The 23,140-nt window shown below is 39.4% G+C and overlaps 1 protein-coding gene across 2 annotated transcripts in view; it reads right to left on the bottom strand.

Annotated features, from left to right (window-relative positions):
* LOC148428312 (plexin-A1-like) overlaps positions 1-23,140 on the bottom strand; it is a 246,596-nt gene that overhangs the window by 31,908 nt on the left and 191,548 nt on the right. For both annotated transcript variants that reach the window (XM_088439610.1, XM_088439605.1), the window contains exons 15-20: positions 22,311-22,447; positions 19,910-20,077; positions 14,108-14,201; positions 13,404-13,640; positions 9,844-9,987; positions 634-868 (exon numbers count right to left, since the gene is read on the bottom strand). In XM_088439610.1, coding sequence (XP_088295736.1) covers positions 634-868; positions 9,844-9,987; positions 13,404-13,640; positions 14,108-14,201; positions 19,910-20,077; positions 22,311-22,447 — 1,015 coding nt within the window. The remainder of the gene's footprint in view (positions 1-633; positions 869-9,843; positions 9,988-13,403; positions 13,641-14,107; positions 14,202-19,909; positions 20,078-22,310; positions 22,448-23,140) is intronic.

Below are 23,140 nucleotides of genomic sequence, written 5' to 3' on the forward strand. Positions count from 1 at the left end.
TATACTAACCCAACAAAAAAAACCAAAAAACAATAAGTTTGGGGTCATTTCCAATTAAGAGTGTATAAAGAGTGAATATTCCATTATTGCAAAATCAAAATGTCATATCACAGCAGTATTATAAAGAAAGAGAAAAAAACACTTATGCAAAGACCATCTTGACATACAGCTCAATTGTTTTGGTGGACCACCTAGTGGCTGAGTGGCTTATTGTGCTTAAAAACACATACGGCTTTAGACCAGTGGTTCTCAAAGTGAGGTCCGCAGGGGGTCCGTGGCCTGACTGCAGAGCTCCGTGAAATAATTTGTGTTATTAATTAAGGAAATCTTTAGGTGTTCACATTTTAACAATAGGGGACAGTCAAGCATAAAATGTGCTCAGTCTGATCAAAGAAGAAGAAGAACAGGAAGTGATTGACCTTATAGGAACTAACATCTTCTCTCAGGTTTATTTATGGAATATTGTTGAATTTTTGAACTAAATGGTAGTCAGCGTTTGTTGACCCTAAATGGTAATCACCAAGCAAGGTAAGCATGGGCAAATTTTATTGTTGTCTAAAAATTCATGTGTGTAGAGTCTCATGTTCTACAGCAGTGCTTCTAAAATAGTGCGCTGCCGTGCGCTGCCGATACCTTCTTTACATTCCAGGGCCACTCTGGACTCCAAGTTGTCCATCTGCAGCTGAAGACGTTTCAGGGTGCGGTCAGCGTCTCTGGATTTCCTCTTATACGCTATGAGCACAGCGATGATGACCAATAAGAGCATTCCGCCGCCGCCTCCGATCCCGATGATGGCGGGCAGCGTCAGCAAGCTATCCGAGTAGATATGAAGAGTTCCCGGGGAGTACTCGAAGCCGCCGGCTCGGATCTGAAAACACACAAGCAGCGTTTTTAATGATCCCAACGCGAGCGGATTTTCAGGCTATCGCTGAAAAGATCACCGGGGAAAAGCATATTGCGAATTATTTACTTTTCCGTGAACGTCTTTAGTGTTTCCCTTGGGATTGGACTTCTTCCGGACCAAAATAAATACAGGAGCAGGCACCGGTTCATCTGACTGAAGCAGATGGTCGGAGGAGAATACTCGGTGGTCTAAGGAGATTGAAACTTGGTGGTCTGATGAAAGCCAAGCGGTCTGACCCAATTTCTACCTCGAGAATCATGAAATTTTCATCTCCTCCGCAGTCAATATGGAGACCCAACGTTGACAAGCGCATGCTTGGGGAGCCTTACATCACTTTAATTACTGTGAACTTTCTTTGCCAGGAAGGTTTTGATTCTTCTTTGCCTGCGGGGGAGATGCTGGCGGCTGTGGAAGGTGGAGCTCTCAAAGATGACTTTTTTAACTTTCTTTATGATCTCTGGGCTGGAGATGGATGTAATTAAGGAGGAAGCCATAGCGGAGCGTTGAACAATGTGGATGATAGAATTTACCGGTGCTCATGAAACCCAATGGGAATGGAGATCTGTTGTAGGAACAGCTATCTTTATTTTGTATCACTTCACAATCTTCTAATGCGGTGGCGTCGAACAGAAGGTCCGCGGGTCGGTCCTGGCCCGCAATTGGGTTCAATGAAATTCTTGCAGCCATGTACTCCACGGATGATGTAAAAATAAATATATTAAATCGAGTGACCAGATGGTCCCGATCGTCCAGTCACTATTTGGAGCCTTTTGTCCCCACCTCCGAAATTTTGTCTGCATTTTACATAGGTTGTGTCAACGGCCCATTATTATTATTATTTTTTCTTATTATTATGATTAAAAGTCCAGCAAATCAATTGTTTGGCCCTTGTGTATCTCAAACACACAGTTGTCATTGTGAATTAAATGTGTGAAGAAAAAAAACAAACTCAATTCCATTTCACACTGGTAAATAATATAGGGTGAGAAAAGCTGAAGCTTTTGTCACGCAAGCATGTGGGAAACATTGCCCCCTGGTGGACGGATGACAAAGTGATTGATTTGAAATTTATTGTAGTTGCCTTTGTAAACGTTAATATCGCCGAGGATCAACTTAATTAATCGTGGCAGCCGATATTGTGATTCAAACATAAAATTAAAATAAAAAATAAGGGAAGAAATTAAACGCCAAAATACTCTAAATCAAATGACAGCATAAAGCACATAAATTAAAAAAGCTTATGATGAATGAAAAAACACCTATATTAAACAACAACTGTAAATGAAAAAAAATAGAAAAAAAACAAATATCCTGTAAATTAAAAAAAAAAAAAAACTCTAAAATAATGAAAAAAAAATGGCGGAATTGAAAAGCACTAAATTACAGTTACAAGATGTAAGATTTAGACCGTTTCTTATGAAACATGAATAAATGATAATACATTTAAAAACATTGCAAATAAATATGTTTAAACGTCCACATTTTAGATATAATTTTGAACCTTGAGGTTTTTGGACCAATTTAGGGCTGTTGAACTCCGATCAAAGATAGCATTCAGCATGAGATAATTAACACATAAATTGGTTATAAACAGTTCCTGGTGAGAATTAATTGCATATTTCATTTTCGGCTAAGTGTTCCAATTTTCTTTTACTGGTCACACCAATCATAAAGCCAAAACTCTTAACTATGTGGTCAGCAGGAAAGGAGATAATAAGTAGCGTGCCCTGGAGTTATTCCAAAGGGGGAAAAAAAAAATAAAAAACATATGCCACATTGAACATATTCCCCCACATTAAAAGTAATCAAACAGAGCAATTAACGACATTTAAATATCTCCCCAAGCAGCCATGGCAATTAAGACAACTAAAACATGTTTTTTTTTTTTTTTTAGGGCTCAGTCATACATTTGCATAGGAAGAGTTTATCTGCGTAAATAAAGAAACACACAGCACGGGAATCCATCAAATCAAGCGATCCACTAGGGGGGTTGATGCCCGACTCAAATGAATAATGATTATACACTTTGAAGTTCTTGTAAGTGAACTTTCATGTATAATTAGATGGGGGGGAAAAAAATCAAAGCGGAAAGTGTACGGAACATCAATATCTATGTTTGTAGTTTGCGCGGGCAAACCACATTAGCGCAAGGAGAGAAAATTAAAACAGATTGTATGTGTAAAATACAAAGCTAACTATCAGACTTAAAATTATATTTTTGCATGAAACTAAAATTTTAATTAGGTAATCAAACAGACAAATTCAAATTTTATGTTTTTGTTGTTGGATTTTTTTTTTTTTTTTTTTTGGCCCTGGTTCCACCGATTTTTGTTATTATACTAAGCTGTTATTATTCCATAAATAAATGCAACATATCAGACAGGTGCCAAAATGCAATCAAATTTAAGGTCCTATAGCCTAACGGGTCCTGTTAACAGCAAATATTCACTCGCTCAATCAATTGTTTTTAGTGATCCGTCACTACAGCCATTTGAGTCAACTCTGCAAGCGCTAGTGATACCGTATCACTGAACTGCACTGCGCTTCCAAAAATGTCCACTGTGAGGCACACTAAAGTTAACAGTACTTAAAACATTTTAATGATTTGACAGCACTAATAAAAACAAGTGATTAAAAGTTCAAACCGTTAAAAAAATTCACACATGAATCCATGAACTGGATAATGGCGATGCAGAAAAAACACCTCAAACCTCATGAGACTACACTTCTTTGAGCTTTTCAGCTTTTGTTGTCTTTTTTTGCCACACGTGTTCCGAATAAAGTATCAACAAGGGGCGTGAAGACAAGAGCAATGTGGATCCGTCACTACAGCCATTGCCTTGTTGAGTCAACTCTGCAAGCACTCGTGATACCGTATCACTGCACTGCACTTCTACAAATGTCCACTGTGAGGCACACTCAAGTTAACAGTACTTAAAACATTTTAATGATTTGACAGCACTAATAAAAACAAGTGATTAATAGTTCAAACCGTTAAAAAAATTCACACATGACTCCATGAACTGGATATTGGCAATGCAGAAAAAAACACCTCAAATCTCATGAGACTACACTTCTTTGAGCATTTCAGCTTTTGTTGTCTTTTTTTGCCACACGTGTTCCGAGTAAATTATCAACAAGGGGCGTAAAGACAAGAGCAATGTGGATCCGTCATTACAGCCATTGCCGGTTGCCTTGTTGAGTCAACTCTGCAAGCACTAGTGATACCGTATCACTGCACTGCACTTCCACAAATGTCCACTGTGAGGCACACTAAAGTTATATATATATATATATAGATATATATAGATATATATATATATATATATATATATATATATATATATATATATATATATATATATATATATATATATATATAAACACCTCAAATCTCATGAGACTACACTTCTTTGAACATTTCAGCTTTTGTTGTCTTTTTTTGCCACACGTGTTCCGAATAAAGTATCAACAAGGGGCGTGAAGACAAAAGAAATATGGAAAGCGAAAAATATCTGACGGAAGTCGAAGCAATCGTCCTCTCATCAAAGTTGAAGCGGAACATTTTCTTGTTTTACTATTAAGAGACTCGCGGTTGACACACTGTACGTACATCCTCAGATGATGCGAAAAGCGTGTGAACGCAGGCGTCTCAAGGAAGTCGCCGACGCATTTTCAAAGCGCGCGTCTATTTTTTACGATGGCGACAGACTGAAGGACGGATGGAGGAACTAAAAAGCTGTAGGCCAAAACAACAAAGAAGTTTCTTCGAAAAACTCCAGGGAGGCCCGCAGCTGCCGACTCGCAGCTGAGCGTCAGAAGGGACACGCGAAGGCTGCCCGACGCACACACGCACTGGAAGCCCCTCGTTTTACACCCACACGAGCTGAGTATGTCTGGACACCCATTGGGGTCCCCTGGATATAGGTCATTATACATGGGGAACATCTTTGTGCAACAGCTGCGCCCGCAGTTTTCATTGCACGCAAAACATGCAAAAATGGGCACTCAAACACAAATATGCAGAAGTACTCAAGGGAGGACATAAGTACTTTAAAAAAAAAAATACCCCTTGTGCAGTATTTTGACCATTTTTGGATCATTATCTTCCACATTATTCCAGCAGTATTTTAGCCAAGGGTTGGTACGCTGAGTTGATATTTGACATGTCAGTATATGGGTGAAATTTCAGCTCCCGAGTGTCTTCTTTCAATGCTTTCTTTTTGATGCGAAAGGCTTTAGATGTACAGATCAAAGGATTGGAGAAAATACTGCGCAAAGGTTCAGGATGACCTGAATTGTACACTAACCCCTGGATTCCACATATTATGGTGCATCGCCGCTACGCTGCGTTGCGTAGTGCCACTGCAATGACGTCATACACCCATGCCCACTGCATCAGTCTCTGACGCGGGAACTAAAACTAAAACCCGAGATTAAAAAAAAAAAAAAATATATATATATATATATCCTTGGCAATATGAACATTTAAAAAGCCAACTACACTAAATGTCAAATTAATTACTTTGTCATCCTACCAACAGGAGGCAATGTTTCCCAGATGTTTGCATGACAAAAGCCTCAGCTTTTCTCACCCTATATTATTTACCAGTGTGAAATGGAATTGAGTTTCACAACTATGTATACAGTACTAGCTGTCAAATGAGACCCATTTTGAAAAATGCAATACATTGGAATACATTTGTTTTGAAATGACCAAAAATGACATTTTGACTGCTAACGTATTAAAATTAGCTTTAGAGTAAATAATGTAAATAATAAATAATATATATATTATATATAATGTAAAATAAAATCGAGGGGCTTCCATTTCAAACGCCTTTTATATCACTTTACAGAGGTGATGGGACAGCTTTTGTTTTTCTTTTTTAACCGCTTTTTTGGACTACTGCCGAAAGCTGGTCAGGCTCAACTCAAGCCACAACACATTGCATCGTTTTTGCTACTCAGCATTCCATTTCCCGCTTTAATGGCAGAGTGTTGCATGTAAGGCTTTTTAATAAGTTGTTCCACCTTGGAGCAGGCTGCTCGACGCCTATGAGAGCTATCATGCCGAATTAAACGGATGCGCTGTCATGGGATTGGGCGGCATATTGGCTGTCGCTGGCGGGGAACAAATGTCAAAAAGATAAAGCGAGGCCATTGTGAGAGGACATTGGCTATAAGTTTAAAAAGGGGCATTGTGGGGATATTCTGAAATACATCCAAATATATTCCGAGGGAGAGCCGCGTCGTCCGCCTGGGGTCGACCTTCTCGAGTGCAAGATGTGCTGATTTTGAAAGTCCGCCGCGGTCAGAGCCAATCAGAGATGTACGACCGCCGACGGTTTGAAACGGGTAGCGCTGGACACTTGTTGTGGGCTGCGCTTACGAGGCCCGTTGGGTTTCTGATACTAACGTGACAAAAGTGACATGGACATCATTCACGGCGCGGAGGTCTGTGGGGGGAAAATCGTTGCATTGGTTTTTGACACCAAACTGTGTCAAAAAAACTGGTTGGACATGAACGTGTGAAAATTTGCTTAGCTGCGATTCAACTGTCACGTCACTCTGGTCATGTGTTTTACCGCTTTGTTGATTTTCAGTGATTTTACTGTCATATGCATAGTAATACTACACAAGGAAATTCTTATTCTGTTCACTTTCCCTAGCAGACTCCATTACACAATCGAGTAAATAAGAAAGTAGGCAATAAAACAAAAAAAAGCAATAATAATGAACCACTAATAAATGAACACATTTACATTACATTACATAAATATGACAGGCAAGATTGTTAAAAAGTGTTAAACTTATTGCGTTAAGGTGTTGCACCAAATGTTTAACCTCGATTTGAGAATAGTGAAAAATATTTATATTTTTTGTGAAGGCATTGGGGACTGCAGCTTATTCTTCTCTGTCAGTGGATCTCAAATGGGAGTACGGGTACCCCTGGGGGAACTTCAGGGCATACTAAAGATTTTAACTAAAACAAACATGCAAAAATCCTTTAAAAAAATAAAATTAATTTATTACACGTTTAAGGAAAATATAAGTTCATAAAACAAAGGTTATGTTCAGTAGGATATTCAAATTAATTTTGTAAAAAGCCAGATACTCCCCCATACTAGAATAGTTCGACCCAATTTGCCATGTGCCACCACTCGTTACCTGTCAAGTTCATCATTTAGTTTTGTAAACTATCTAATATTGATTTATAAATACTTCTTTTTGAGAACAGGTCAGACCTGTTATTTTTTGTGGAAAAACTATATATATATATATATATATATATATATATATATATATATTTATTTTTATTTTTTTTTTTGAGGTCAAACAAAACGTATAAACATGTTTTTCGGAGTGAAGGAGTTATTATTGATCAACGTCTTGGAATTTTAGAACATTAGATAACGCTAACATGACATCATAATATTCCATTATTTTGTTTGAGCTAAAATAGAAAAAGTGACTGAAATGGAACGGATTAATTTCCATTTTAAAATGCACACAAATCTGGACTATTAACACCCATTATAAAGTAGGTCATGCCGTAGTGGACTGGGCCACTTATTTGGACTATGTGTACGTGACAAAATATGTCAATGTGGCAAAGCTAGTGTGTGCCAGGTTAATTGAGGGGAAAAAAAAAAAAACGTCTTTAGGGTCAAGCTCATTTTATTCAACAAGGGCTTCAACCAATCCAAATTTTGGACTAACAGAGCGCACCGAGGGGACTTCACAACAAACAGCACCTGCAGCAAAGAACTGCTGATGCGTGCACTGTTGATGACGCGAGTATGCTTCACCGAACAGAAAGAAAACTTTTTTTTTTCCACCTGCAAACGTGTGAAGGTTCATTCAATGGGACATGTCACACACTTCAGCCCTAACGGATTAAAGTCAACATTTAAAGGACGCTTTTTCTCCTTCCTAGACCAAGTGAGAAGTTATTTTGCCGGCGTGAAAACAAGACTTCCGCGAGGACTACTCGATGCTCGGCAACAGCGGAGGGGAGAACCTGTGAAGGTAAACATGTTAATTAAAGCATTACATATTTAACAGCCACCTTGGCGTGCACGCTCAGTGAAGCGTAACCTGGATCTGTCAGAGGAAATTGTGGAAAGCCACAAGGGTTTATTCCCATAATTCAACAGCAAGGTTAGAGTGACATTATGTGCTGAGATTGTCAGATGGGAATATTTCGGAATGCATAAACATGAAGAGGTCAGTTTGAACATACCTTCGCCCAGCAGGTGCTACAGAGGAACAAGGATGAAGTAACAGAGGACGCAATGGATCAAATGGAAGCTGGAGCGTAGAGATTTTGAAAAGATTTGAAAAGCACATGTGAGGCGAACCATCCATCCGTCTTTCTGTCCATCTATATATCCAGTCATTAGCTGGATCTATCATCTTTAGACATATCGGCCATCTATCCATTCAGATATTAGCAATATCCATCCAGATATTAGCCATGTCATCCATCCAAACATTCATTCAGATACCATCGATACATCCATATATTAGCCATATCCATCATCTATCCAGATATTAGCCATATCCATCCATCATCCATCCATCCAAAAATTAGCCATCATCCATCCAATTATTAGCCAAATCCCATAGCCATATCCAACCATCATCCATCCATATATTAGCCATATCATCCATAAATCTGCCAAATATCATCCATCTATCCATTCATATATTAGCCATATCCATCCATCATGCATCCATCCACCATCCTTAAGTTTTCCATTTCCATCCACAAATTAACCAACTATCTCCATCAACCCATCCATCCATCCATCCATATATTAGCCATATCCATCTATCATCCACCAGATATTAGCCGCATCAACCCATCCATATATTCACCCAAATATTAGCCATATCATCCATCCCATAGCCATATCCATCCATATCAGCCATCCATCCATAAATTAGCCATATCCATCCATAAAGCTTCCAATTATATCATCCATCCATCCATATATTAGCCATGTCCATCCATATCAGCCATCCATCCATAAATTAGCCATATCCATCCATAAATCTTCCAATTATATCATCCATCCATCCATATATTAGCCATATTCATCCATCATCCATCCATCCACAAATTAGTCATATCCATCCATAAATTAGCCGACTATATTTCTGCCATCCATCGATATATTAGCCATATCCATCCATCCATGTATTCACCCAAATATTAGCCATATCATCCATCCCATAGCCATGTCCATCCATATCAGCCATCCATCCATAAATTAGCCATATCCATCCATAAAGCTTCCAATTATATCATCCATCCATCCATATATTAGCCATGTCCATCCATATCAGCCATCCATCCATAAATTAGCCATATCCATCCATAAATCTTCCAATTATATCATCCATCCATCCATATATTAGCCATATTCATCCATCATCCATCCATCCACAAATTAGTCATATCCATCCATAAATTAGCCGACTATATTTCTGCCATCCATCGATATATTAGCCATATCCATCCATCTATCATCCATCCAGATATGAGCCATATGAATCCATCCATCAATTCATCCAAATATTAGCCATCCATCCATCCGTGCATCCATCCATCCATAAATTAGCCATATCATCCATCCATCATATCTACTTCCATTATCATTGGACAAAATGTGGTGGGGTGAGTTCAATAGATTTCAATTTCACAAAGAGGATGACAATTTGTTCTTGAATTGTGACAAGATGATAATTTCAAGTCAGGCGACAAAATAATAATAATAAGTTAGTAATCTGCAATCCTAAAATGCTTTTAATCCGTTCCAAAATATCCAGTGAAATGGAAAGACAGGAAGCTTCTTTGTCCACATTTCATATATCACACAATAGAGCATAATTACTGTAATTTTGCAACAATGACGGACCGCCGCACTGACCGTGACTTTATGTTGCCCGGTGAGGTTGGGCCACTCGCACAGCAACTGGCTCTCCGACAAGGTGAGAACGCAGGGAGTTTCTCCGATCAGCACCGTGTAGTTTAGACGACTGTTACCTGGGGCTGCTGGGATCAGGTTGCGACCCTAAAACCAAGGCGAGGACAAGGACGATAAGAACAACCAACTTACAAAGGGCGGAGCTCAGCAACCCCAAATTTTGAAAACAGCAAAATTGAACCAAAAAACAAAGCAAAACAAAAATTCTGTTTGGAACTGCAAAAACATTGAAAGGCCGTGCTCCAACATTTTTTGGAGCAGGGCCAGCTTCTACTTTCTTAGTCGTTTATCCTCACTATGTTTGCAGGAATGCTGGAACCTATTCCAGCTGCCTTTGGGCAGAAGGTTGTGTACATCCAGGACTGGTTACCAGCCAATCACAGTGTACAACTAGACAATCAACCAGTCAGGCTCTCAAACACATTTTTTTTTATATGCATCAATAAATCCAGAGGCATAAGTACCGTATTTTCCGCACTATAAGGCGCACCGGATTATAAGGCGCACCCTCAATTAATGACATATTGTAAAACTTTTTCCATATATAAGGCACACCAGATAAGGCACATCCTCAATTAATGACATTCAAACTTTTTCAATCACAACGTAGTAATACTCAAAGTAATAACAATAATAACTCAAATAATAACTAAACTCTCAATAGCATAATAACTCAATGTCAACTGTAAACACACAAAAGTAACAGGTAAAGCTTACTTTATCACTTCATTCCCCATCTACCAATCCCAATCTCTATTTTGATTCATATATAAGGCGCATCTGATTATAAGGCGCACCATCAGCATTTTAAAAAAATTACGGCTTTTGGGTGCGCCCTATAGTGCGGAAAATACGGTAATCCTCAAATTATTGACCCACCCTATCAGGTGGCCTTAAGACTTTTGATTGGACTGGACGAACAGCTCAAGGGCACTCTTATAAACACACTTTTTCAGTTGCCGCTTGTGCTGGGATTTTTTTTTTCCTGAACTTTAGCCACGGCCTTCATTTCGGGGCACGGCCAAAGACTTTTTCCTTTTCCTATGTAACACGTTTCACGCTTCCACGCCACTTATATCAACGCAACATGACTTGGCTGGGAAATCTCGTCATTTCTGTTTTATTTGAAATTTGCACTGCGATGGAAGCGGGGAAGCGAGCTCGGCGAAGCAAACAAACTGGAGGAAGATAAATGCAAAACAACATGAAACTTGGCGAGTAACTTTAGCAAAGGAAGTGGATGGAGTTCATCAAAGAAATAATACGTAGGACTTAAGAGAGGTGAGTGAGGGGTGATGGCTTCTGTGTTCCCTGTTGCTGTAGCAGTGGGGCACAAAGACACGGTCCGCTTTCTAATCCCGCTCTCTCTGCAGGAGACCATAACCCACTCCACATCCTTGTAAACATCCTCCATTCCATATCAGGAAAACAAAACACGCAGGTGCACACACTCATGCATCAAAAACTAAAAGTTATTGTTACGTTTGATTGCTCTTCATCTTTGCCGTGATACCAGGGTAGGATTGGCTAGCTTTATTGTCATTACTCCTGCGCAAGTTCAAGGCAATAATATTCAGTTAAACAAGCTCCAAGAATCCAGAAGACACCCACAGACAATATCTAAGAGGCGAATGTAGAACAGTAAGGCACAGGGGGGTTAAAGAGTCTTTTGCCATTTCCTCTTGGATAAGCCAATTAGAAACTTGCCATCATCGTGATCCCCCCCCAAATACATCCGTTGACGGCTTCATGTGATGTTTGAATCACGTAAAAATTACATAAATAAATCGACGAGAAGTCAGAGGATACGTTCCTTATCTCCAAGAACCCTTCATGAATCAAGATAAAGAATAAGTCAGAATCAGAATCTGAATCAGAATCGGAATCGCCTTTATTGTCATTGTATAGCATACAACGGAATTTGGGTGCTACTCCTTAGTGCATTTCGTTAAAAAACAGAATAAATAGAGTAAAATAACGGTTTTATAAATACAATGTTTAAAACAACACACAACAACAGCATATGTGTTGTCTGCTGGAAGGATCTCGGCATTTCTCAGGTAGTGTAAGTACTGCCAATTTATAATAATCCAGTATAAATAAACTACTTATTACACAATACAGCAATTCTTACCCGTAGTTACACATTTATATGTACTAGTGGGTAAAATTCTAGATGTGTTTCGATTTCCTTCAGTTTTGCGCAATATTTGTCCCTTGTGCATACATGGTACCAATGTGGGACCTATTCCATGATTTCTTTGGGAAATCAAAGGAGAAAGCATTGAAACGTATTCTAAAATCAACTAAAGTTCAAAATACAACCGTGCTGCAAAATCTAAACTGTTGCATCTTGGCGTACTAAATAATTACGACACATATGTTCATGGGTACCAGGTTGGACATACCCGCACTCATTATAATCCACGTTTTTTCGATGGATGTTAAACCTAAGTGTTATATTGCGTTTCCTGCGATTTTTGAACCAAGCTCTTTAGCGATGGTTGAGATAGGCCAACAGATAGAAATTTCTCAAATGAGTTGTGTGTAACACTTTAAGACAGTAGGTGGCGCCAAAGACCACTTAATGGTTATTTCTTTGTCATCGCGTCAACTCCAACACGAAAACAACAACTTGCTTCAAACCAGTGCGAATGCACTTGTAGTTACTCTGTATGAGAGAGTTTTCGAGTTGTGTATTTTGCCTTGTAGTTCATAAAAACTACACATGTATGGATAGTGAACGCTGAGTGATTTAAAGGAAAACATAATTCATTACAAATGTTAGGTATCCCGCCCTCAAAAGCAGGTACCACGTTGGTACAAAAAACGCAAGAGTAGTCTTTATAAATTGAATGCACAAAGGTTAAGTTGCCCAAAAGCAAAGTGGTTTTGAAAACACCCAAATGTCATAAAGACCTTTTTTACTCTATCTTGAGACGTGTTGAAATGAAGCATCTCGTAAAATGTGATGGGAACGCTTTGTTGTCATTTCCACGAGTCATATGACCCCACCTGGTCAGGTATGTGGGAGGTCACATGATTAGTACCCCTGATGATTAGTATCTTAGGGAACGACACAGTAGAGGTTTGGAAAACAACTCTTGGCTTTGTATGCCTTTATTTACGTCGTCGTGCACCTGCGCATGTGCTGATGCTTCCTAAGTGTCAAAGGGGAAATGCCTACGAGTCAAAATTGTACTTGATCATAATTATAGAAACCAAAACATGTTTTTATTTAGGGAAAGACCGTCATAGAAACGCAGTACGCGAGGTTTGCGGATTTTCGGAACGTAAGTCGGTTCACATGAATAATAAAAGATCTCCAGACACAACCTGGAGCATTGCCGCTCCCTTCGCCCCAAGGCCGTGCCCCCTGTTTCTGCTTTGACAGTTTGGGGGTCGCCAAAGGGTGTCGGACATCAAAGCGTAGGGATGATGAGCGGTTGGCAGCGAGCTTTGCAATATTGAAAAAAAGAATACGAAACCGTTGCATTTCTGACCTTAAGTATGAGGGGAGATGTTGGTTTGAGCTCCATTATCCCGGATGAGCTGAGCGGTTCAAACACAGGGTCGGGATAGTAGCTGAAAGTCTCGTTGACCACCACCAAGGAGTTCACATTGTCCATGTAAAACCCAATTTCGTCCGGACCCGTGCCGGTTTCGGAAAAGCTCAGCTCAGAGTCCGCCACGGATGGAGCGAGGCAGACCATGACTGAGTTGTTGTATACTGTGCAGTTCTGTAAACGAGAGGACCAAAGAATACAAGAAGTTTGTCAAATGCTGCTAGCATTGTTAAAATGACAAATTTAAACAGTTCAGATCAACCAAAATCTCTTGTTGGTTTTATCTAATACACAGGTGTGGAACTCCAGTCCTCGAGGGCCGATATCCTACATGTTTTCAAACCTTTTCCCTCAAAATCACCTGATTCAAATGATTGGGACCATTTTGAAGCTCCTGCAGAGCTTGATCATGAGCTAATCATTTGAATCAGGTGTGTTGGGGAAAGAAAACCGGAAAACATGCAGGATGCCGGCCCTCGAGGACTGGAGTTCCACACCTATGATCTATAGTGCGTTTCAAGTAGTTTCTCTTGTAAGGCAGCGAATCAGATGCCATCCCGTTGCTGCTAATCTTTTAAATAAACAATTAAAATGGGGAACTCCAAAGTGGGAGGGTTTGTGTGTGTCAAAATTCTACTTACATGAAAAGACTCTGCCTGCCCGTATTTGGCCCTGATCTTTGGTTCCCGGATTGTTGCAAGATTGGTCCCACTCACTGTCAACAGCGTTCCACCGCTGCAGAAGAGAAGACATTTTTACCCTTTTAATCCAGATACATAGAATAATGTTTTCACAAAACCAGGAATATGTTGCAGAGATTGGTTTGGAGTTAAATTGATGAAAATATGAACGTATAAACAACGTCCTAAGGCTCTCGACTTTCGTTACCCAGCAGAAAAAATGCTTGAAATTGTAATTGAAGTGTGTATATACAAGAGATCATCCAACGATTTAAATAAGCAAGAAATCATCCCCGCTAAATTCATTCATAGATGAGTTATATAAATATACAATGACCAATAAAATCCAAAACAACTGATTGTGACTCTCCGGCATGACATCAAACAGGAGGCAGATGCACATACCGTCGTGTGGAATACCAACACAGCTGTACATTAATGCGACGTAGGGGAAATGTTCTCTATTACCTTAAAGCAGATCATTATGTCATCCAAACATCGGCGAATCATCCAAATGTAATTAATCGTCAAACGGTCTCTATGTTTAACTAGTTTCCACTTTTAGTTTAATGCTTTCATTCATTTATTGACGTTCTGTCACCACGGCGGTGGATGTTTTATTTAGGTGAGTGCAAACACCACCGCGGAGAGAATAGCGAGTCGGATAAACGGGGAAAAAAAAGCTAAATGTTTTAAAATGCCCATTGAGTAATAACGTAGTCTAATAATGTAATTTAAACAATGTTTTGATCGCCCCTCAGTTGCTTCATTCTCGTGATGTTGACCTACGACTGACGACAATTGACGGTTGCCCGTTTACCATGCCGTTAAAATGTCAGCGATTATTTTTTTTGGTTTGTTTATTCATTTTATAACAAAAGGGAAAATTAAACACAGCAGAATATGATTGGCTGCTTGAAGGGTTGACTCAATAAATAAGAATTGAGAATATCATTGCCCATATTTTGCGTAGTTGTGATAGATTTCCATATAATCTCGACTGTTGCCAACTACATTGCTTTGGAGTAAAAATCATGGACCGAGTCCCGTTATTGATTGAGTTTGCTAAATGATCCACTCCTCCACTGGAGGTTGTCTTGGATGTAATTTATCTGCTTTGCAAACTATACACACACGTACATCCATCACTTATGTCTCCGCACTCAATTATAATTGATAATGCATTCAGCGGGTCCATTGGCAGCGCCACTACGGATGACTCGATCAAATGCGAGTGAGAAATGCTGAAGTTGTGCTTGTGTCAGGAGGACAAAGTAAATGCAGGCTTCCTGATGACACATTTCATGACTTGATATGAAACTGCTCGCGACAAGAATCTAGTTTAGGGAAGATCTCAGGTGTAGCTGAAAAATGAGCCTGGCTTTTCTTTTGTATTTGCACATTAGATTAATAGATTGTTCGTTTTGTTGCAGTCTGCTCAGTAAAAGAAAAAAATATCTTTTGAAAATGGGAACATTTATGGTTGGCATTATTTCGTTACCAAATTTGGCAAAAATCTTCTCATCCCTTTCTCGGAGACTCAAACTTGAGATGTCTCGTCGGATTTGTGTCTCGTTCCATCTCTGTGTATTATACAGTGATCCCTCACTACTTCATGCATCCCCTATTGCGCCTTCAGTGCATCGCAGATTTTTTTTTCATTAAAAAAAATCATATATATATATATATATATATATATATATATATATATATAATGCGGTGAGACCCGCTGTGAAGGTTCCCTGCATGCCAGACAGATGAGTTAACTACAAATGCACTTGCCACGGGCACTCATTGGGCATCAAACTACACATATTACCTTAATCTTAAATTATTAAACTTTATACAGTAACTGTACGGTTATCCCTTCCCGTTCCCATCCCTTTGGCTGTAATCTCACAAAGAGCCGCGGTTATAATATCACCTAATTAGAGTGACACCTGTAGCTGACTAAACATGATAAAAATCAGAGTTTATGCTCGAGCGTCCTTGGGCGTCGAACTACTGCAGTACACATATTACCTTAATCTTAAATTATTAAACTTTATACAGTAACTGTACTGTTATCCCTTCCCGTTCCCATCCCTTTGGCTGTAATTTCACAAAGAGCCGCGGTTATATTGTCACCTAATCAGAGTGACACCTGTAGCTGACTAAACATGATAAAGATCAGAGTTTATGCTCGAGCGTCCTTGGGCGTGGAACTTCTGCAGTACACATATTACCTTAACCTTAAATTATTAAACTTTATACAGTAACTGTACTGTTATCCCTTCCCGTTCCCATCCCTTTGGCTGTAATCTCACAAAGAGCCGCGGTTATATTATCACCTAACCAGAGTGACACCTGTAGCTGACTAAACATGATAAAAATCAGAGTTTATGCTCGAGCGTCCTTGGGCGTCGAACTACTGCAGTACACATATTACCTTAATCTTAAATTATTAAACTTTATACAGTAACTGTACTGTTATCCCTTCCCGTTCCCATCCCTTTGGCTGTAATTTCACAAAGAGCCGCGGTTATATTGTCACCTAATCAGAGTGACACCTGTAGCTGACTAAACATGATAAAAATCAGAGTTTATGCTCGAGCGTCCTTGGGCGTGGAACTTCTGCAGTACACATATTACCTTAACCTTAAATTATTAAACTTTATACAGTAACTGTACTGTTATCCCTTCCCATTCCCATCCCTTTGGCTGTAATCTCACGCGGTTACATTATCACCTGATTAGAGTGACACCTGTAGCTGACTAAACATGATAAAGATCAGAGTTTATGCTCGAGTGTCCTTGGGCGTCGAACTACTGCAGTACACATATTACCTTAACCTTAAATTATTAAACTTTATACAGTAACTGTACTGTTATCCCTTCCCGTTCCCATCCCTTTGGCTGTAATCTCACAAAGAGCCGCGGTTATATTATCACCTAACCAGAGTGACACCTGTAGCTGACTAAACATGATAAAAATCAGAGTTTATGCTCGAGCGTCCTTGGGCGTGGAACTTCTGCAGTACACATATTACCTTAACCTTAAATTATTAAACTTTATACAGTAACCGTACTGTTATCCCTTCCCGTTCCCATCCCTTTGGCTGTAATCGCACAAAGAGCCGCGGTTATATTATCGCCCGATTAGAGTGACACCTATAGCTGACTAAACATGATAAGAGTTTACACTTGAAATTCCAAATTATTACAAAATAAATCTAGGTCAGAGATTTACAGCACTCCAGAGCAGCGCTGCTCTTTTCTACTCTTCCTTTACGTCTACCTAACACCGTGTGTGAGCTTCACGAGGGAGAAATGTTCTCCTACAAGACTCGTGATCCGGTGCAAGCATCGACCAATGAGGGCAGGAGTACATACAACTCCTGCCCTCATTGGTCGCCGGGAGCCAATACACATGAATTTAAGTTCCGTCAGGGAAATTTTCATCTGATTTTGTGAAAACACATGAGATTTACATTTCTCAAAGACTTTTCTACCCTTCACTCTTAGCTTTGTCCCTCTTTTAGATCCCTGTTGAGCACTTGTCATTGACTTGTGTTAAGTGCTCTGTCTTCATCTGAATGGATCATCATTAGACTTGTCCAATGATGACGCTCTAACACTAGCTTAAAAAGCCCTTCCTCACTCATCACCGCTTGTGCAAAAGTGCCAATTCTCTGCCGGCACACAAAGGCAGACAATGAAGCAGAGATGATCAAATGTGATTTCACGTCTAATCGTCTCGTCATACTTTATATTTCAGCTGAGGTGTGACGGTGACATTGTCAGAAACATGCCAGTTAAATGAAAGTCTTGGGTAATTTTCTCAATTTCTGTGCGTGGTTTTTTCGTATCCTTTTTAAGGTTCACCAAAAAAAGAAACGCTTTTTAAATGTATTTAACAATGAGAGGTTTCATGTAATTTGATCAATAGTTGTAGCTCCCGAAAACAAATGCACGCTCTGAAATGGATTCTTCTCTTGGGTTTATTTAAATGATAATAAACTCAAAGCATAACAACAAATAATACATTCACTGATATTACCCAATTAATATTGCAGGTCTCTAGAAAGAGAGCCTCAATAACATTAAAACTTTATCATGTGGTAAGGATATATTAATGAAAAGTAAAGCTTTTTTTTTTGGTTTTGTTTTCTTTCCAGGATGGCACTAAGTGCAAATGAAATTCTCAAAACGTGCTCCAATGAGGGAGACAAATAAATATAAGGGTCACACATTTTCTAAAGATTACAATGTAATATTTAGATGGCCTATCCGTGGCATCGTGGTAATGCTTTACTCATTTTAATGTGGAGTTTCAGGGATATCTTTAATTATTTATCAGTCTATTTGCTCTAAAGTGCTCCATTATACAACGCTATATAAAGCTGCGTGTTAAGAATCAGCTGAGGCGGAAACTTCAAAGCTTGATTATCGTAAGCAGACTCTTTAATCAACACGTATTGACGATGGCAATTCCAAACTTCCACTGTAAAAACGGACGTTACCCCGACTAAAAAATCTCAGAAGATACCATCAATTTATCTCTGCCAGTGTCAGCTCTCGACTGGAATTTTACATCTGCCGCCGTCCAGATCAAACCGGCAGAAAAAGATTCCTTGACTTTGAAAATTTATCTAGCTACTTGGCCAGTCTAAACGTTTAGTCCTGTGCCAAAAACAATAACGTAGCCTGCAGTCATTAATACGGACAGAGATTGAATCAAGGGACAACATTCTCAGTTCGTTAAACTAATTTGAGACCGTTTAATGCTTCTCAGGTGTGAATGTAAGTCTGAATAGTTGTCTATCTAAGCACATTTGCTTTTTAATTGGTTCCGGTGTGTTCACTTGCATCATGACTAGCATCTTGATCACAAAGGCTCGAGGGTTGTCAGCACTGTGATTGGCCGGCCAATGGTTTAGGCCAGTGGTGTCAAACACATTTTTATTTTGGGCCGCATTATAGTGATAGTTTCTGTCAGATGTTTCTGTATATATATATTCTGTCTATATGTTTCTGTGTTGATCACACATTTACCAAGATTTGATATCAGAAGCCGGCAAAAACTGTTCAAAAGAGATTTGGAGACTAAGATAATGTTTGTTTTTCTTCCCCCAAATTTTGAAAAGTTAAAGAAAACTTGCAATTTTGGTATTTTAGTCAGAAACCTGAAGTCAAATCAGCATTTCAAAGGCCATAAAAAGTGAGGTGGCGGGCCGGATCTGGCCCCCGGGCCTTGACTTTGACACCTGTGGTTTAGGCGTTTCTATTTCGGTGCATTTGACCGTTGCCGACAGACGCTCGTTTTGCCGACGAACCGCTGAATGACGGGACCGCGCGAAAACAGAAGGAATAATAATGTCGGAAGTGTGTTTTTCACCCGTCTTCATAATCATCGGAATAGTCATTCCGTCATATGTGACGGAGAGTCCAACGGACCAGTGATTCCGATTTTCAACGCGAGAAAAATGGCGTATGGACCCTAAAAAAATGTATTACCCATTAGACTCTGAGAATTAATATGTACTTTACTTAGCCGATAAGTTATTTGTTTCAGTCCAACGGACAGTCCGTCGGTGCTCTCTGTTCATTCTTTTAGTTTAAGACAGCCCAACAGAACGAGGAAATCCTGTTACTGATGAAATGATCAACAATCAAGTACGTTATGCATTTTCCCGGCCGTCTTTGCCTTATGTGATAGTTATAACAAAATGCATGTCCTTGTGTAACACGCATGAATCTGAAGAAAATGTAGTCCAAGTTTACCTAGCAATGCTCCAGTCCGGTTCAATCCTCAACACGGTGGGGTCTTCGGTATAATTAAACTTGACCTCTGGGTTTCTGAGCTCCGCGTCATCTATGTCCACCGAAACAGATGTACTTCCTGGAGCCACGCCAGCTGGTGTTATGCACACTATCTCGTGAGCATTCCTCCTGGATGGACAGATAATATTGGCTGTTTGGACTCATGTATAGAATATGTGTGGAGGTAGTTGGGCAATGACAGCTTTAAAATAAATCAATCAATCAAAAGTTTGACAAAAGGTAGCACATACAATGTAGAAACTTTATCAGCATTTTGGTTTGAACAATTTACAGGATTGTACATACAGTATAATCATCAAGTATAATACTTGTATTGTATACAGTGGACCCCTGGACGTTTTTTTCATGTTGCAATGTGGAATACAGAGTTTTTTTGTCCCCTCTTTACGGTATTTTCCCCGCTTAGCGACAAAAGCAACTGTCATGACCCTAGGGGGTTGGCTATATTTGTGTTGTTTTGCCTCCACCTGCAGGCATTTTTAGGTAATTGCACTTATTTTCTGTTCTATCGCCTAACTGCTTCCATGCAACGCGTCACTACAATGCTGGTCTGCTATTGGTCGGCGTCTCCTTACGCAGATGCTGGTCTGCTATTGGTCGGTTTCACTCGTTTCATAATGGCGGAATGGAATGTCGCATTTATGAGTGCAGTTCTCTCAAGCTACATAATCAAACATCCACCTGGTACAGCTATGTGTAAGCTGCTATTCTGGAGCATGATTATACAACTGTAACACCTATGTTGCATTCAATGGCATACCACGGTTGTTAAAGGCTCGTCAAATTTTGCCGACTACATATTCCATTCTAATGTCCAACCCCCCCCAAACATTTTCACCATAGGGCCAGGATGCTATATAATGTCCTCCATGGATGTCGCCATAGCAACCCCTTTTAAAACCCGCCCACCGGCAACCTTGATAAGATGCTACAAAAACATGGTGGCACAGTTCAGGTGTGACAGATAAAGACAGAGTCGCAGTGAAGTGGAATCATCTGGATTTAGTGTGAGGAGGCCGCTGCAGAAACGGCTGCAGCAACATCAAAGCTAGCGCGCAGTAGTTGCTTCAGCATAGATTAGCAGCCGGGGGCTAATCCTTACGTCTGACATGCGTGCCACTGTTGTGATAGCTGGGAATGTTTTTTCTTGCATGAGATTAAGGGAAAACCTGCGTGAGTCCAGACCAAGCGCTGCTGTGTGCCTATGAATAATACCTGTGTGCGCGCGCATGACATTCACCTGCAAAAACTGACTGCATGCATACATGCTGATGACACAGCTGTTTCTCACAAATGATACTTAAACAGATGATCTGTTTTTGATTTGTTACAGTGATACATCTCAATATTTTTTTCCTGATGTCATGTCCTAATGCAAATATTTCATAAGTAGAGGCGCTTTTTACATGTAAACAGTTTAATCCGTTCCAAGCCCCCCAAAACAACTCCTAAATCCATTCAATTAACTAATATTAAGAAATATAAACACTTTTTTACAGTTCAGATATCCAATACCTTGTACTAATTTACTAGATTTTTAAATAACTCCAATAATAACTCAAAACAACCATTAACTCAAATAACGGAGTAAAAGGGTCCCAAAATAATCTTCTGCGTCAATGAATACATACATAACTAAACAAAAATAAATAAAGTGGCTGAGATTGAACAGTCTTAAGATTTTTAAAAGATATTAAAAATGCATCTTTGGGATCAAATATTTCATAAGTAGAGGCGCTTTTTACATGTAAACAGTTTAATCTGTTCCAAGCCCCCCAAAACAACACTCCTAAATTCGTTAAATTAACTCATTCTATCCCAAAGACATATATACACCTTTCTTACAGTTCCGATATCGAACACCTTGTACTAATTTACTAGAGTTTTAAATAACTCAATAACTCAAAATAACTATTAAATAACTCAAATAATGCAGTAAACGGGTCCCAATATAGTCTTCTGCATCAATAAATACATAAATAAACAAAAATAAATAAAGTGGCTGAGATTGAACGCCTTAAGATTTTTAAAAGAAATGAAAAATGCGTCTTTGGGAACGAGGTAATAATATTAACCCCAGTAGTTTTCCTTAGTTAACAACAGACAGTATTTTTCCGTAGCCGCGTTCCATTACCTGAATCTTTCATGCCAAGTAAACGTTCGTAAGTTGAGCTATCGCTGTACGTTCTTTCTGTTCTTTTCCCGGGCTTTCCGATCCCATAGTGCCCACTGGCTTTTTATTGGGTCATAAAGTGGCAAAAGCAATTTCATTGAGCATCAAACACATTTGCGGCAAAGCGGGAAGAATATTAGTGGTTGTGAGTGACAAATATGTTCTCACTTTTTAAAATGGCAGGGTTGTGGTCCAATGCTGATAGAAACAGAGCTGCCCGCATTGAGGTAGCTGCCCTCGATGGTGACCCGGGTGCCCCCTGAAATGGGACCCCGAGAAGGCTGGATGCCGGTAAAGAACGGTGTCTGGAGAAGAGATGAAACAAATATGTATCACTTTGAATTCATTGGATCCAGATAAGACAATAACTTGAATGTATCCAACTTTATTCAAAAATAAAACGGACTCATCCAACCCAGTTACAATTGGCTGAAAATACACTGAAGACATCATTTTTGTCCGTCCCAAAACATTTGAATCTAGTTGAAAAGTGGAAGTTGGAAAGACGTAATTCTCAAGTCTTCAAAAAAGAGGTTTTAAAAGACATACTTTTACAGAAATACTGTATTTTCATCCTAAATAGTGAGTCGCTTCTGAGTATAAATCGTACCAAAACATGCATCCCGAAGAAAAAATAAAAACATACATTGTGCTCTGAAAGTCTAAATTTTTGGTGAAATCTCCTGAAATAAGAACGAGACCAAGAAAAGTAAGACTCAAACTCACACTCTCCATTTCCTTAATCTGTATCGACAACAAATCGTTTCTGGTTGGATTTGAAATTTTTACTTCTGACTTGAAAAGGTTTTTCTTTTTTCTTAAAAATTAGTTATCTAAATTAGGATAAAACCCCTTGTTGCATTATGGCAGTGCCATAATATTTTGTCACCCCCCCCCCCCCCCCCCCCCCCCCACACACACACACACACACACCACCAATCGATGGGTTATCTGTAAAACTCATATTAGTATCCTGAACCTGTATTCCTTTTAACATT

The sequence above is a fragment of the Hippichthys cyanospilos genome, chromosome 2 (genome assembly GCF_059441005.1).
Source record: "Hippichthys cyanospilos isolate Australia breed blue-spotted pipefish chromosome 2, RoL_Hcya_1.0, whole genome shotgun sequence".
NCBI classification, from domain to species: Eukaryota; Metazoa; Chordata; class Actinopteri; order Syngnathiformes; family Syngnathidae; genus Hippichthys; species Hippichthys cyanospilos.